The 13,605-nt window shown below is 41.9% G+C and overlaps 1 protein-coding gene across 1 annotated transcript; it reads right to left on the bottom strand.

The window, feature by feature from the left end:
• Positions 1-3,420: 3,420 nt before the first annotated feature.
• LOC140077670 (cytochrome P450 2G1-like) lies at positions 3,421-13,347 on the bottom strand. Its single transcript, XM_072125010.1, has 9 exons — positions 13,028-13,347; positions 12,084-12,249; positions 11,051-11,200; positions 10,423-10,583; positions 10,158-10,334; positions 8,138-8,279; positions 7,838-8,025; positions 7,365-7,506; positions 3,421-3,704 (listed from the first exon to the last, which is right to left on the bottom strand). Exons 1-9 carry the CDS (start codon positions 13,208-13,210, stop codon positions 3,523-3,525), a joined length of 1,491 nt encoding a protein of 496 aa, XP_071981111.1. The 5' UTR covers positions 13,211-13,347; the 3' UTR covers positions 3,421-3,522.
• Positions 13,348-13,605: the final 258 nt, after the last annotated feature.

Consider the following 13,605-nt stretch of genomic DNA (forward strand, 5'->3'; position numbering starts at 1 on the left):
TCAAAAAGTTCCAAAAATGTACTGTGAGAAAATGCAGTCTATTGTTTTTTTTGGACTATTGTATCACAAATGATACAAATAAAAAACTGAAGCAACTTGCCAAATAATCCCCTTCCCCCGTCGGAAGAATTTAACCCCATCTGTTTGTAATGAAGCAACTACCTTAAAGCGGCCCCTACCCGACCAGACCCGGAAGATGGTAGGCATCAGCTTTTAGTGATTTTCTTTTTATTAACTTTCATGCTGTGTCTTTAACTTTAATGTTCCATTAACTTTAGTCAATTCCTGCATCTGCACATGACTTAGTGTTACTTGCAAAGATGAGTGGACCCAAACTTTTGAGTTCAGGTGCCACCCCCCGTTAAATTGACAGCCATGCAACCAATCTGACAAATTGACACACCTACCTAAAAGCTATGGCTGTGATTGGCCAATCAAAGTCATGGCTAGTAAATAGGGGCATCAATTTGGCTGCACGGTCGCCAATCTGGCGCTATGTCTTGGGTTCTGGTGCATCCCGCGTGACATGGACATATTGTTAGATTAGCAGCCGTGCAACCACTCCGGCGAATTGACGCCTCTACCTACAAGCCATCTTAAAAAGCAATCCCGCTCGTCTCTAGTTACTCGCAATGTTCTACTCCAGTAAATGGCGCCATAATAACTACAATGTGGTAGCTTTTTAATGTATAAGACAATAGTTTATTATACATAATAAACTACATTTATGGAGCAATCTCTAACATGATCTATAAAAAAATCTAATTAATGTTTGAGCAGGATGTAATAAAAAATCTATAAAATTGAAATGTTGTAAAACTCATTTCAACTTCAGTTTGACTATGATGACGAGTCCTGTATCTCTATCATTAGTCCGTCCTAAGCTGCTGCTTCTACAGGCCTGGCCCGTGTCAGCCTGGGATAACTTGGGCGATTACATCTTGTTCTGGGGGCCCAACCACTACCAAGGAGATCCTAGTAGCTTTACAAATGAGTCTGTTTTGGGTTCGATCTCTGGGGCCACAATTGGATCAGAGTTCGGTACAGCGAAGAGTCACAAGGCAAAGGAGATGTCAGGTATCATCAAAAATTAAACTAATGAACTTATTTAGTCTTGAGACCAACACTTATAAATGGCCATTGCAAAGAATTTGGTAATGCATGTATAATCGCCTCAAGAGAGAAGGTTAATCTTAAGAAAATAGCCGTGAATTTGGAATAGCCGACTCAGGAGCAGGACACAGCAGGGACAGTAGAAAGCTTGGAATTGTGTTCCAAAGAAGGAAAAGAGGTTCTAGTTGCGCTAAGTGAACTTATTTCTCAAAAAGTGTCTTCTGTCTTCTGCTTTGAGCGCATGTAATCTCAACCCAATTGATTGCAAATGTTTAAATAGTATTTAAGACAAAATAGAGGGGTAGCACCCGCACTTAGAAGGGTATGTATGGATAACACTGTTGCTTTCACTGATCACGGGTGTTAACCTGCTCAGATTGTAGCTCATCGTGGCATCTTTGGTGGGGGGGACAATCTGTAATCATGACAGCCTGGAGTCTATATAAGATCTGTAACAATGTGCTTGTGGCAAAACTGCCGGATACTGGAAGACAGAAGCACTGCAGTATATGGTAGGAACAATCAGACCCACTAGGGTTAAAGTAACTTAGGGGGGTTGAAAAACTGTAAAAAAAAAATTGTAGAAAAAGGAAAAAGAAACTACAAGTTAAAATTAGAAGTGATATAAAAATAAACAAAAGAAAAAAACGTAAACATTTTTAGGTATCGCCGTGTCTCAAAAGTCCCATCAAAATCTAAAAAACGGTTATTGACGGAAAAGTCTGAATCGCCAGTTTTTCGCCATTTTGTTACACGTACAAAACTTTATTGAAAGCGATCAGTAGGTCATACAGTCCCCAATAAAAATGTCAGCTCGGCAGCAAAATATAGAATAATACTTATCATAGCTTTCACCTTTCATATTGGTCCCTGTTGGCGCTATCTTAGTCCCTAGATTATTTGCCTTTTTAAAGTTGAATGATGGATGTTGTGGGAGGAACGGACCAATGATCTTGTCCTAATGTAAAATGTTCCTTTTGATCAGAATTTTTCAGGGTAGTTTTGGGTTTAAGGAGAGATTAATGATTGTAGTACCACTTTCATTGATGAGTTACATAGCGTCCACATAGGTCCACAATGTGTGTCTTCACCAATATTGTAATATAAAGCTTCTGGGCCCCAAAGTTAAGGTCCTGAGATCAGGCCCCCAACTATAATGTATTGCTTGTACTACTCATCTTATACAGGGAGGGAATACCTTACAGGTCCAGGGGGTGATTACACCATTTAAACCCCCACAAGTTATATCCCTGATTCTCTGGTCTGTCAGGGTTCAGAGTCAGTGGACCCTCTGGACCATCGCGAGAGGTGGTACTAGCCGACACCTAGGACCGGAATCTAAGTGGCACCTGGTCTTCACCAGAGCCTGCAGGTCGTTCCACAGGTGCGACTAGCCCACGGTGGCAGCCAAGGTCGAGGTATCAATACAGGAGACAGTCTCGTAGTCAGGTAAAGGCAGGTTGTCAGGGTAGACTTCAGAGATGCAGAGGTCAGAGTTCAGGTCTAGGGTCAGCAATAGGAGATCAAGGCAAGGCAGGTACAGAAACACAGGGAACTTATAGGGAAGCTTTCACTGAGGCTGGTAGCTCAAAGATCCGGCAGGTAGTGAAGGGAGCCAGGGGATGGGGCAGCACCGCCATGGAGAGGCTTATCTATAAAAAATGTATCCAACCACCTACATTTAGACAAGTTTCTTTAATTTAGTGTTAAAGGAATGTTCATTCAGTAAGATGATGCAGATGACACCAAAAAATAAAATAATCATTGATTTTGCTATGAAAACATTATTGGGTTGCGTACAATCAGCAAATACATCCTGTAGGAAAGTAGTTTGATAAGTTTTGATAAATTTTGACAGAAGTTCATGTAATCAGGAGTATCGGAAACGGGAGTGTACAGCTCGATTGTCTAAGAGTGCAACTACACAATGCAGTCAACTGTATGAAGGTCTTAAGGATACTGTATTATTCCAACCCTATTAGTGAGACGAGCCAACTAGCCTGCCAAGTTTTTACGAAGGCCTTGTACCTGGAGTAATTTATTGTAAAAACATCAGAAACCTCCTGAGGCCATGTAGTCATGGCTGGTGTCTTATAACCGAGTTCTTGGCACACAAGGTATGAGATTTGAAAGGAAGATCTTCTACAAGTCCAAAAAGATTTAGGCTACATGATTCTTGAAGCCCATAAGCAAAACTCCACGAAATCCAGAATTGTAATGTTAGTAATTCTCCAGGACTCTACATTCCCAATCTTAAAGTCTGCAGCCTCCAGCCATTATCCACCGGGCACCTTGAGTTCTCCGCTAAGGCTAAGCTTACATATAGAAACCTCTACAAGGAAACTGCCACCATAAAAAGATCATATCCAATAGTAATACCCAGAAAGAGCAGAGGTTCAAAGAAATAAACTAGCGTGGGATCAAGGCCAATTGGTAATAGCGGGGGAAATTTCCAAACCCACTCATTAAAGGTGTTAAGTCTAATTCTTCTACGTCCACAGGTGAATGCAAAGTGAAGTTCTGCAAAATGGTGGTGAAGAACAGGAAGAGCTCCATCCGTGCAAGACCTTCTCCAAGACAAATCCGTTTCCCTGAAAGGTAAAGATATATTTAAATTATCAGATAAATGTTAGTACCCCCCAAAGACCAACTTAGAAGATGCATAATAATATCAAAAACACTTTAATTATTGTTAATTATATGTTGCTTTTTTAAAAATTTATTTTAAGCTGATTTATAATAGAAATCCTGAAAGTGTCTGTTGACCAGTCAATGGCCTTTGGCTCCTCCGGGCAGTATGAAAAAGTTTACCAGTGTAGGTTTGTTTGGGGTTAATCCCAAGGGCATTATCTAACAGATCCTCGTGGTGTTCACACTTAAACCCCAGTATGAGGATCACGGTTTTGTTGGAACAGGATCAAGAGGACAATACCTCTCAGAGTAATCCCATTACTGGAGGCATCTGTTGAGCTGAGGTTAGGGCAAGCAGAGTTTGGTTCTGTTTCATTGATTCCAGCACCTAAAGCAAAAGCTGGGTCTGGGAATACAGCATTTGGATAATTAGTGAAAATAAGAAACTAAGGACCTGTAACATTCAAACATCTTCATGTGGGGGGTAGATGGTTTCTAATACCAAGCTTTGTGTCACGGATGCTCCCAAGATCCCTGTCTTGGATCGGGGGCGCACCAGTTTCCCTCAGTGTGCTCCGGCTCACCTGTCCCTGTTTTGGATCCCCATCCGCGGTCCGTGTGCACACGTCCCCATCTCCTAGGGCACTCGTGCCAGCTTCAGGAAATTTAAAGGGCCAGTACACCATTAATTGGTGCTGCCCATTTTCCCATCTTTGAGCCTACGCCATTGTGAAAGCTTCTTGTGATATTCCTGCATTCCTGTGTGTTCCTGCTCCTGAGTTCCCATGTCCCGTGTTCCTACATTTCTGTGTTCCTACGTTACTGTGTTCCTGTGTCCCTTGTGCCTTTGCTTCCTTTCCCATCTGCCTGGACCTCCCGTTACTGAACCCGGATTGGACTTGATGTTGTATCTCTGCTGCCTGCCCTGACGCTGTGCCTGAACCTGACACTGTCTCCTGCTAAGGTACCTCGACCTTGGCTGCTACCACGGGCTGCTCGCTTCTGTGGAACGACCTGGTGGCACCCTGCCGCAGGAAGACCATCCTGCTTTGTGGCGGGCTCTGGTGAATACCGGGTGCCACTTAGATTCCGGTCCCAGGTGTTGGCTAGTACCACCTCCCGTGGTGGTCCAGACGATCCACTCATCCCGAATCCTGACACTTTGTTAGGGGCATTTAGTACAACATTTTTACAAATTATCAGTAGGAGCAGTAAGAAAGTAAGTAGTGAGGAAGTTAACTGACCTAGAACTGTGACCACCATGGTAAGGTGGGCATCGAAGTCAGATGTTACAACGTGGAGCTGAACCTCCTAGTCTAGTCCTTTTGTAATGTTTCAGTTGTTAAAACAGATTGTTACAACTCATTGCACATTTGTTTTTTACATCATGTTGATTTGTGGCAGACAAAATCAATTGCCAGTCTACACGATGACCTTACATCCTCCTGCTCCACGAAATATGGATTAGATTAACTGAAGTGGAACAATAGGATTCCATCTTGGATAGAATTTCAGTCATGGGATTATTTTCATCTAATAGAACTAGTTATGTAACGTTCTTGTTTAAACATCATCAGGGAAACATTTAGTCTCATGATATTAAATCTGTGGGATATCAAAAGAAGAAATGAGAACACCGGATTTCTAAAGAGAGATATTTATTTAGGATTGTTAAATTAGAGGTACAAAAAATACCACAAGTATCTTACATGCTTCCCAGGCTAATGGGAAACCATTATGGCGGGCCGGTAGGGAGCAGGTGTTTTTTTTTAACCTTACCTTGTTCCTGACAGGCCAAGGACTCCCGTAGCTTGTCCCCTATCCCATTTTTAAGGACATGTTCAATGGAGTGCAACCAGAAAACTGTCAAGCAAGGCATGATCCATCGGTTCATGAGATCCTATATATTAAAATAAGATTGACCGAAGGCCAAAAATTTGGCCCTTTAACTTTGCTCTTATCTATATGAGAGATCCCACCACAAACCAGGATTTTATGATGATATTTTGTCTACTTCAATAATTAGCTTTTCTAGCTTTCTGAGACCCTAACCAGAGACAACCTGTCAGGGGTGTCCCAGTGATCCATGCCTCGGATCGCAGGCACACCCGTGCCCCTCTCTGTGGTTGCATCCCCAGCCCTCACACACCTCTCCACGATCCTGCTCCCTATCCTGTGTTCCCTAGGGCGTGCCAGCATTCGAAGATTTAAAGGGCCAGCGCACAGCTGATTGGTGCTGGCCACTTCTGGGTTCCTATTTCAACCAGCAGCTCCTATCACTCCCTGCCAGATCTTTGAGCTATCAGCCTTAGAGAACGCTTCCTTGCTAGATTCCTGTATTCCCATTTCTCCTACGCCTGATCTCCTGTTGTTGACCCCGGATCCGACCTCTGACCTCGGGCATCTCTGCCACCGGCCCTGACCGCCTGCTTGTGCCTGACTCCAAGACTGCCCTCTGAATCTGCACCTTGACCTGGGCTGCCACCGCGGACAAGACGGACCTGTGGAACTACCTGGTGGCACCATGCCCCAGCAAGTCCAACCCGCTTTGCGGGCTCTGGTGAAGACCAGGTGCCACTTAGATTCCGGTCCCAGGTGTAGGCTATTGCCATCTCCCGCTGTGGTCCAGGGGGCTCACTGACCCCCGAGTCCTGACACAACCCATTTAAGGCAAAATATTGATCATCTTTTGAGTTCTACAAATAAACACAAGCAACGCAATGTGATTAGAGATGAGTAAATGTGTTAGTTCTCATAATTGGTATAAATCTGCAAATTGAATCTGGATATTTTCTGCTTAACTTTGGACACATTTTGTAAAATACAGCTGTCATTCATCCCAGAGCTTAGGGAAAGGAAATAGACAGGGAAAATGAAAAAAATCTTTGTAAATTAAGAAAATGAGAGAACAGCGTTTCATTGTGTTTTTTAAAGATTACAGGAAGTTACATACCAATTTCCAGAGCGAATAGAATTGAATCTGAGCCAAATTTTTGAAAAAAACCTTGAAGCTTCTGTCAATTGGATCCTTGATGATTCACACATCTCTAAATATGATACCAATTTATGAAGAGGATCCCATATTGAGATCTTAATGTGTTGTCTGTATTTCTTTTACCTTATTTAAATTTCCTATGGGTGGGATCCCAAAAAAGAGCCAAAAGCGCCCCCACACTTTGGAAGAATGTGGATCTCTGGCCGTTTGCTCTAAAGATTTAATGGGAGAATCCCAAAGAACGCGTAACAGTGGGCTCAATGGTCAGCACTGACCAAAGCTCTTTGTGCCAATTTTTGGCCTAACCCCACCAGGTTACTGCATATCGTTACTTGTGATAAGAAAGTTACTCGGGCTTACAACATAACAACTGGAAGAGTCACTCATCCTTTCTTTCTCTTTGATTCGAAAGAAATTCACCAAAGAACTTCAAGGTTTTCTTGGAAGCCTCTATCGCTTTCTTCTTCTTCTGTTTGGTCCTAAAGGTTGACCAACTCCAATTGTCATATGCCACAAAAATAGTAATAACCATCAACCATCCTCACTTCATCCATAGTTACAAAGGTCAAACGAAAGTTATTCTGATTGACTTGGCTATTTTAACACTCTAAGTTTAGGCACTTACCTGAAGAGAACGGCATGAATCCATCATTTCGATTGAATTTGCCTTCATCATCCAAGAAATGTCCAGGATTGAACTGATATGGATATTTAAACTGCTTTGGATCCTGTAGAACAGCACTGAGCACTGGGAAGATGGTTGTACCCTACAAAATACCAACCCAATGAGAAAAGATTAGTTTCATATATTGAAGGATACAGAATAGTTCATGTAATTTTGATCGAGGGATTTATTCTTGCTGTCCTATTTACAGATGGGAAGTAAATTTTCCCCATTAAGGGTCAATTGGTTTACGTTTTTTGGGGGGCTTTCTTTAGATTGATGGACCGTTGTCTTTATTCAACCTTATCTATTCGAGAACAACATCTTCATTTCCATTTTAGGTCATACAACTATTGAGATGAAAAATACTATATTGGAGATCATCCACATCCAGTGGCTTCTACTACTAAGCGTAGAGAAAAGCACAGTTTTACCTGTGGAATAAAATAATCCCGAAATGTCAAGTCACGGGTTACTTTGTGTGGGATCCCCAATGGTATGAGGTCAATAAATCTCTGAATTTCATGGACTACAGCATCCATATAAGGCATGTGAGACCGATCCTCTATACATGGAGCCCTATTCCTTCCAACGACTTTGTCAATTTCTTGATGGATGCGTTCTGTCGATAGAGAAGGGAATACGGGTAAATAAAGCATTTATTAACACCTTCAAGATAACAGTGAATTAAAAGCATCGTGCGATGGTCAATAAATCTCAATACATTTACCAACCTTCAACATCTGGATGTTTGAGTAGAATCATCAATCCATATCGCAGGGTGGTGCTAACGGTTTCTGTCCCAGCACCAAATAGATCAAAAGTGGTATTGACGATACCTTTCATGTGAAATTCAGTCTCTGGGTTGTTTTTTTCCTGTGGAAATGAGTAAGAATTCAATGTGTAAAGTAGCTTTAATATCTGGGAAATGTTACCGTACTTTCAGTTTTTCCTTGTCCTTGTTTCTACTACTGTAGCATTTTGAAGAGTTTATCTATACCAGAGCTGCACAACCCACAGAGCCTTGGGTTGTGGCTCTCACGGGCGCAGCCTGCTGAGACCAATGAGTGCTGCGAACAATGACGCCAATTCCATTGGTGTAGGAGGGTGGGCAGTGGTCAGCATGTAAGACAAGTGCTCACTGGTCTGGGTATCTCCTGCTCGGTCCTGGCTTCTGATGCTCACTGTATGTGCAGGACAGGGCAAAAGGAGACCCATGTGGTGAATACAATTCAGCTGCTCTGTACTCACTGCTCGGCTTCTGTCCAGCTCAGGACACTGCACTGCCCTGGGTCCTAACCCTGGAGCATACAGCCAGAGCAGAGCAGCAGGAACCAGCTAGTTTATGTCTCTGGGGTTCTCCAATTTTAAAGGTCTGCTCTGGGGGTCCCAGTATTATAGGTCTGCTTTGGGGATATCAAGTATTTTAGGTCTACTCTTTGGTCTATATTATTATACATTTGTTTGGGGGCCTCCAGTATTTTAGGTCTGGTCAAGTGTCTCCAATATTATAGGTTTGCTCTAGGGTTCTTCAGTATTTTACATCTGCTCTGAGGGTCCTGACTATTATACATCTGCTCCAGGGGGGTCTTTCGTATTCTAGATTGCCCTGGAGGGTCTTCAGTGTAATACATCTTCTCTGGGGGGTCTTCAGTATTATAGGTCTAATCTAAGGGTCTCCAATATTATGGGTCTGCTTTGGGGATCTCCAATATTATACATCTGCTCTAGGGGGTCTCCATTTTTTTTACATCTGCTCTGTGGTCTCCTCTATTATATGTTTGCTCTGGGGTTCTCCAGTATTTTACATCTGTTCTGAGTGTCCCCACTATTTTACTTCTGTTCCGGAGGTCTCCATTATTATAGGTTTGCTCTGGTGTTCTCTACTATTGGGGTCCTCCAGTGTTACAGACCTGATCCAGGGGTCTCATCTACTGTAGGTCTGCTCTGGGGGTCTCCACTATTGATGGTCTGCTGTTGGGGTCCCCAGTATTATAGACCTGCTCCAGTGGTCTCATCTACTTTAGGTCTGCTCAGTGCTCTGGGGGTCTCCACTATTATATGTCTGCAAAGGTTTTCAGTATTATAGTCTGCCCTATGGTCTCCAGTGTAAAACATCTTCTCTGTGGGGATACTAGTATCATACATCTGCCCCAGGGGGGTCTACAGTATCATTATATTATAGTTTGTGCACTGTATTTGTAGTCTGCTCTGGGGTCTGTATTTGTTACTGTTCAAATGCAATTCTGGGGTGGCGTTTGTGTTGTACATTGGATTTTGGTACATCTAGAGTTCTGGTTACTAGTGCAGCCCCATGAAGTTACGTGGTATGATGATGCGGCCTTCTGACAGATAAAGGTTGTACATCTAGGGGAAGGGCTTAGCCTTTGTGTTAGGTTCTTGTCTACAAATGTGTTGCCTAGGTATAAAAGCAGAGGGCGTAAAGTAGCCTTTCCTTCCACTAGGGCAAAGGATTGTTGGGTATAGACCTACTGGGTTGCATAGGATTTGGTTTACGGTTGGTAGTGGAATATTTACATTTTAACACCTTTACAATGGTGGAGTCTAATAGTATTTACCCCTTAACCACTATACAAGGATCTGGACTTCACTGCATTGAGTCCAAGGGTTCTTTAGACCCCAAGATTAGTCTTCTTTTTTAGCACCAATTAACCTGTTAACCCTGGGACTTTCAGTGCTGTTGGTAGACTCGATTTGAGATAATCAAGGAAGTATCTGTGTAGTATATCTTACCTGTTCCATTTTAACGAGGAAGCAGTCAATATAATCGCGTGGATCACTGGGATCCAGAGATTCCTTGTGCATCTCTACACGTCGTGCAATAAATTCCTGAATACCATCAATGGCATTGAACATCTTGTGATGAGGTCCTGGAACCTTTCCAATTAGGTTAGGATAGACATTGTACATCTGCAGGAAAGAGATGAGGTCATAGCCGGTAGACCTTTACCACTAAGCGTTGACTTATTTCTAGATGATAAGAAAATCCTCCCCATACCTGTCCCCAAACAGAACTAAATCCTTTGAAGACTTCATTTAGATATCCTAAAAGTTTCAGAAACTCCTTGTCGTCATATTCAAATCGATCACCAAAGACCACCGAACAGATGACATTGGACACGGCTTTGGCAAAATAGAAAGTGGGATCCAATGGCTGACCTGTCATGGGAGACAAGGCACCTATGTCAAAGTTTACTTTTAGTTTTTTTGCTAAATTTCTTTGGTTTGTTGAACTCTAGTTTCCATAAAAAAGAGTTACAGGCAGTCCCCGGGTTACATACAAGATAGGGTCTTTAGGTTGAATTTGTATGTAAGTCAAAACTGTAGATTTTATAATTGTAGATCCAGACAAAATTTTTTCTTGCCCCAGTGACAATCGGAGTTTCAACATTTTTTGCTGTGATGGGACCAAGGATTATCACTAAAGCTTCATTACAGACACCTTACAGCTGATCATTGCAGCCCGGGACTATGGGAAAGCATCCAGAGAGGTCACCAGAGGTCACAGTGGGCAGAGGGGTCCGTCTTTAAATAGGGGTCGTCTGTAAGTCGGGTGTCCTTAAGTAGGGGACTGCCTGTACTTGATGAAAATTAAAGAATCCCTGGACAATATATGTAGTTCTTACCTTTGGTCTTTCGGAATTCTTCCACAAGGAACTGGGCCTCTTCTTGGATTCTCTGTTCGATGCTTCTTTTGCCCATCCCAAAGTTCCTCAATGTCATCAGGGAGAAGCGGCGTAGCTGTTTCCAGCGCTCCCCGTTACTGCCTACCACACCTTAAGCAACACAATTATTATTCCAATGGTGGAAATTTAAGGATATTAATACAGAGGATTACTTTTACATGCTATATGCTATATATCTGATTAGTTATTTTGGCTACGGTTGGCCTCTGTGTCCGGGTAGAAGATTTATGGATTGGAGGCCTTATGTCTCTATCTATTATAATTTTATATAAGGAAGATACCAAAGTTGTGTTATTGAGTTTGCTTCGATTTTTTCCATATTACTCAGAGAGATATGGACTTGTGCTTACAGTATCTCTCCATCAGAACTTGAGTAGTATATACTTGAATGTAGTATATATGTCCACTTGGTTCAAAAAGCGGATAACCAAATTTTGAAACAAAATGGCCACTTCAATTGGAACCTTATTCAAGTAAAATAACTTTAGTCCCTTGCAGGTGAAAGACTATGTCACAGTAAGATCCAGTAAAGAAGAAGTAAAGTCAGCAATCGAAAATTTCCAGAAATTGTTTAATGGAGGTGGTGCTCGCAGCTGGGGTTCTGGAGCTCAAAATCCCAAATCAGGCATAGTAGATGGAGGGAGCCAAATCACCAAGTACGTCAGGTTCCAAAAAGTCTTTATTAGTACATCATCCAGGCATAAAAATGCAACGTACTTGGTGCTGTGGCTCCCTCCATCTACTATGTCACAGTAAGAGTCACAGCCAACATAAGACCAATTTTTTTGCTAATTTATTCCATTTGGATTTGCCATTTTTTGATAATGTACATAGATGAAACCACAAGCAAAATAAGTTTACATAATAATTATGGTACATTATATTGGGGTAGGGTTGGGACTTAGTATTGTTTCTGGATGGGATATACTGAATGGACAATGTAAATACAGTAAAATCCAATCTTGGCCCTTACCATGTCCTCCAGAACTTATCTTGTCCAGAAGTGGCATGTGCCCCCTGGCACCAAAGTCTTCTGCATTTTCAATGAGAGCCTCCTTCACTGCATCGCAGCTACACAAAACCACTACAGGATCCATGCCCATGTGTAGGGTATATACTGGTCCGTACTTCTCACCCAACTAGTGAAGAGACAAGCAAAATTGGGCTTCCATGATACCATAACTGGTCAACATTCATGCCTATCTATCTATCTATCTATCTATCTATCTATCTATCTATCTATCTATCTCTCTCCTATCTATCTATCTATCTATCTATCTATCTATCTATCTCCTATCTATCTCCTATCTATCTATCTATCTATCTATCTATCTATCTATCTATCTCATATCTATCTATCTCTCTCCTATCTATCTATCTATCTATCTATCTATCTCCTATCTATCTATCTATCTATCTATCTCCTATTTATCTATCTAAAATGGAAAAAGTTCAAGTCTGCACAGTAAAGTGACTCCTGAGAAGGAGGGGTGCAATGCCTCCAAGGCTTTCGGCTTGATCCTGGTTTGTAGTCAACGAATGGAAATGGCAGGCAGCACTCCAAGGTTCGGATCAAACGTGAGTGATTTTTATCCCGTTTCAATAAAAATCACTCACGTTTGAGTTGAACCTTGGAGTGCTGCCTGCCATTTCCATTCATTATCTATCTATCTATCTATCTATCTAGAAAATGCAAAGTCCAAAGCAGCACAAGCCAGTAATTAGTAGTTGGTGCAACAGCCGATGATCCCTTGGCATGGATTCTTGATATACGTAGTGAAGAGGCAGCACTCAAGAGTGCTGCCTCTTCATTACGTCTATCTATCTATCTATCTATCTATCTATCTATCTATCTATCTATCTATCTATCTATCTATGTTCCAATTTATATCTACAGTAATCTGGAATGAAACTTACCTTACGGAGTGACTTGAATACTTCTTTGCCGTTGAGTTGAAGAAGGTTCCCCAGGATGGGCAGCGGTGTTGGACCTGGTGGTAGTTTCCCTTTGCTCTTCCCTTTCTTTGCTAGACTTATACTGAGAACAATGAAGACTATGCACACGATTATTAACAAGGTAGTAACTCCGATGATCTCCATTTTGAAAACTCTCCCTAATATTAACTACAGCACACGGCAAATCGAGTCTTTTTATAGATAGGATCCCCCAGAGGGTTGTATCTGGCAGACTTAATACCAGGTTACTCAATAGCCACCTGGATGTGTCTTCCCTGATAGGTGAACGCCGTTCTTAGTGTAGGGTTCCATCGCGCTGCCGAGTCCCGAGAAACAAGTCATGAACTTGACTCACTGCAATTTAATATAGGGATTAAGAACAGTGCAATTAACCTGTACATTCCTGGAGGGAAATAAGAACATAACATAACAATATTTCTTCCTTGGTTGAACTTGATGGACATGTGTCTTTATTCAACTGTATAAACTATGATACTATGAGCTCCTATATCACATGGTATTTCTCATTTTACTCACTG

Source organism: Engystomops pustulosus, chromosome 9 (assembly GCF_040894005.1).
Source record: "Engystomops pustulosus chromosome 9, aEngPut4.maternal, whole genome shotgun sequence".
Taxonomy (NCBI): Eukaryota; Metazoa; Chordata; class Amphibia; order Anura; family Leptodactylidae; genus Engystomops; species Engystomops pustulosus.

Excerpts from the sequence above, each read along its gene's own strand:
- LOC140077670 (XM_072125010.1), bottom strand. The coding sequence starts at position 13,210 with ATGGAGATCATCGGAGTTACTACCTTGTTAATAATCGTGTGCATAGTC. Across the intron at positions 12,250-13,027 it reads TATTCAAGTCACTCCGTAAG|TTGGGTGAGAAGTACGGACC; the intron begins GTAAGTTTCATT and ends TCTCTTCACTAG. Across the intron at positions 10,584-11,050 it reads AGAATTCCGAAAGACCAAAG|GTCAGCCATTGGATCCCACT; the intron begins GTAAGAACTACA and ends CTCCCATGACAG.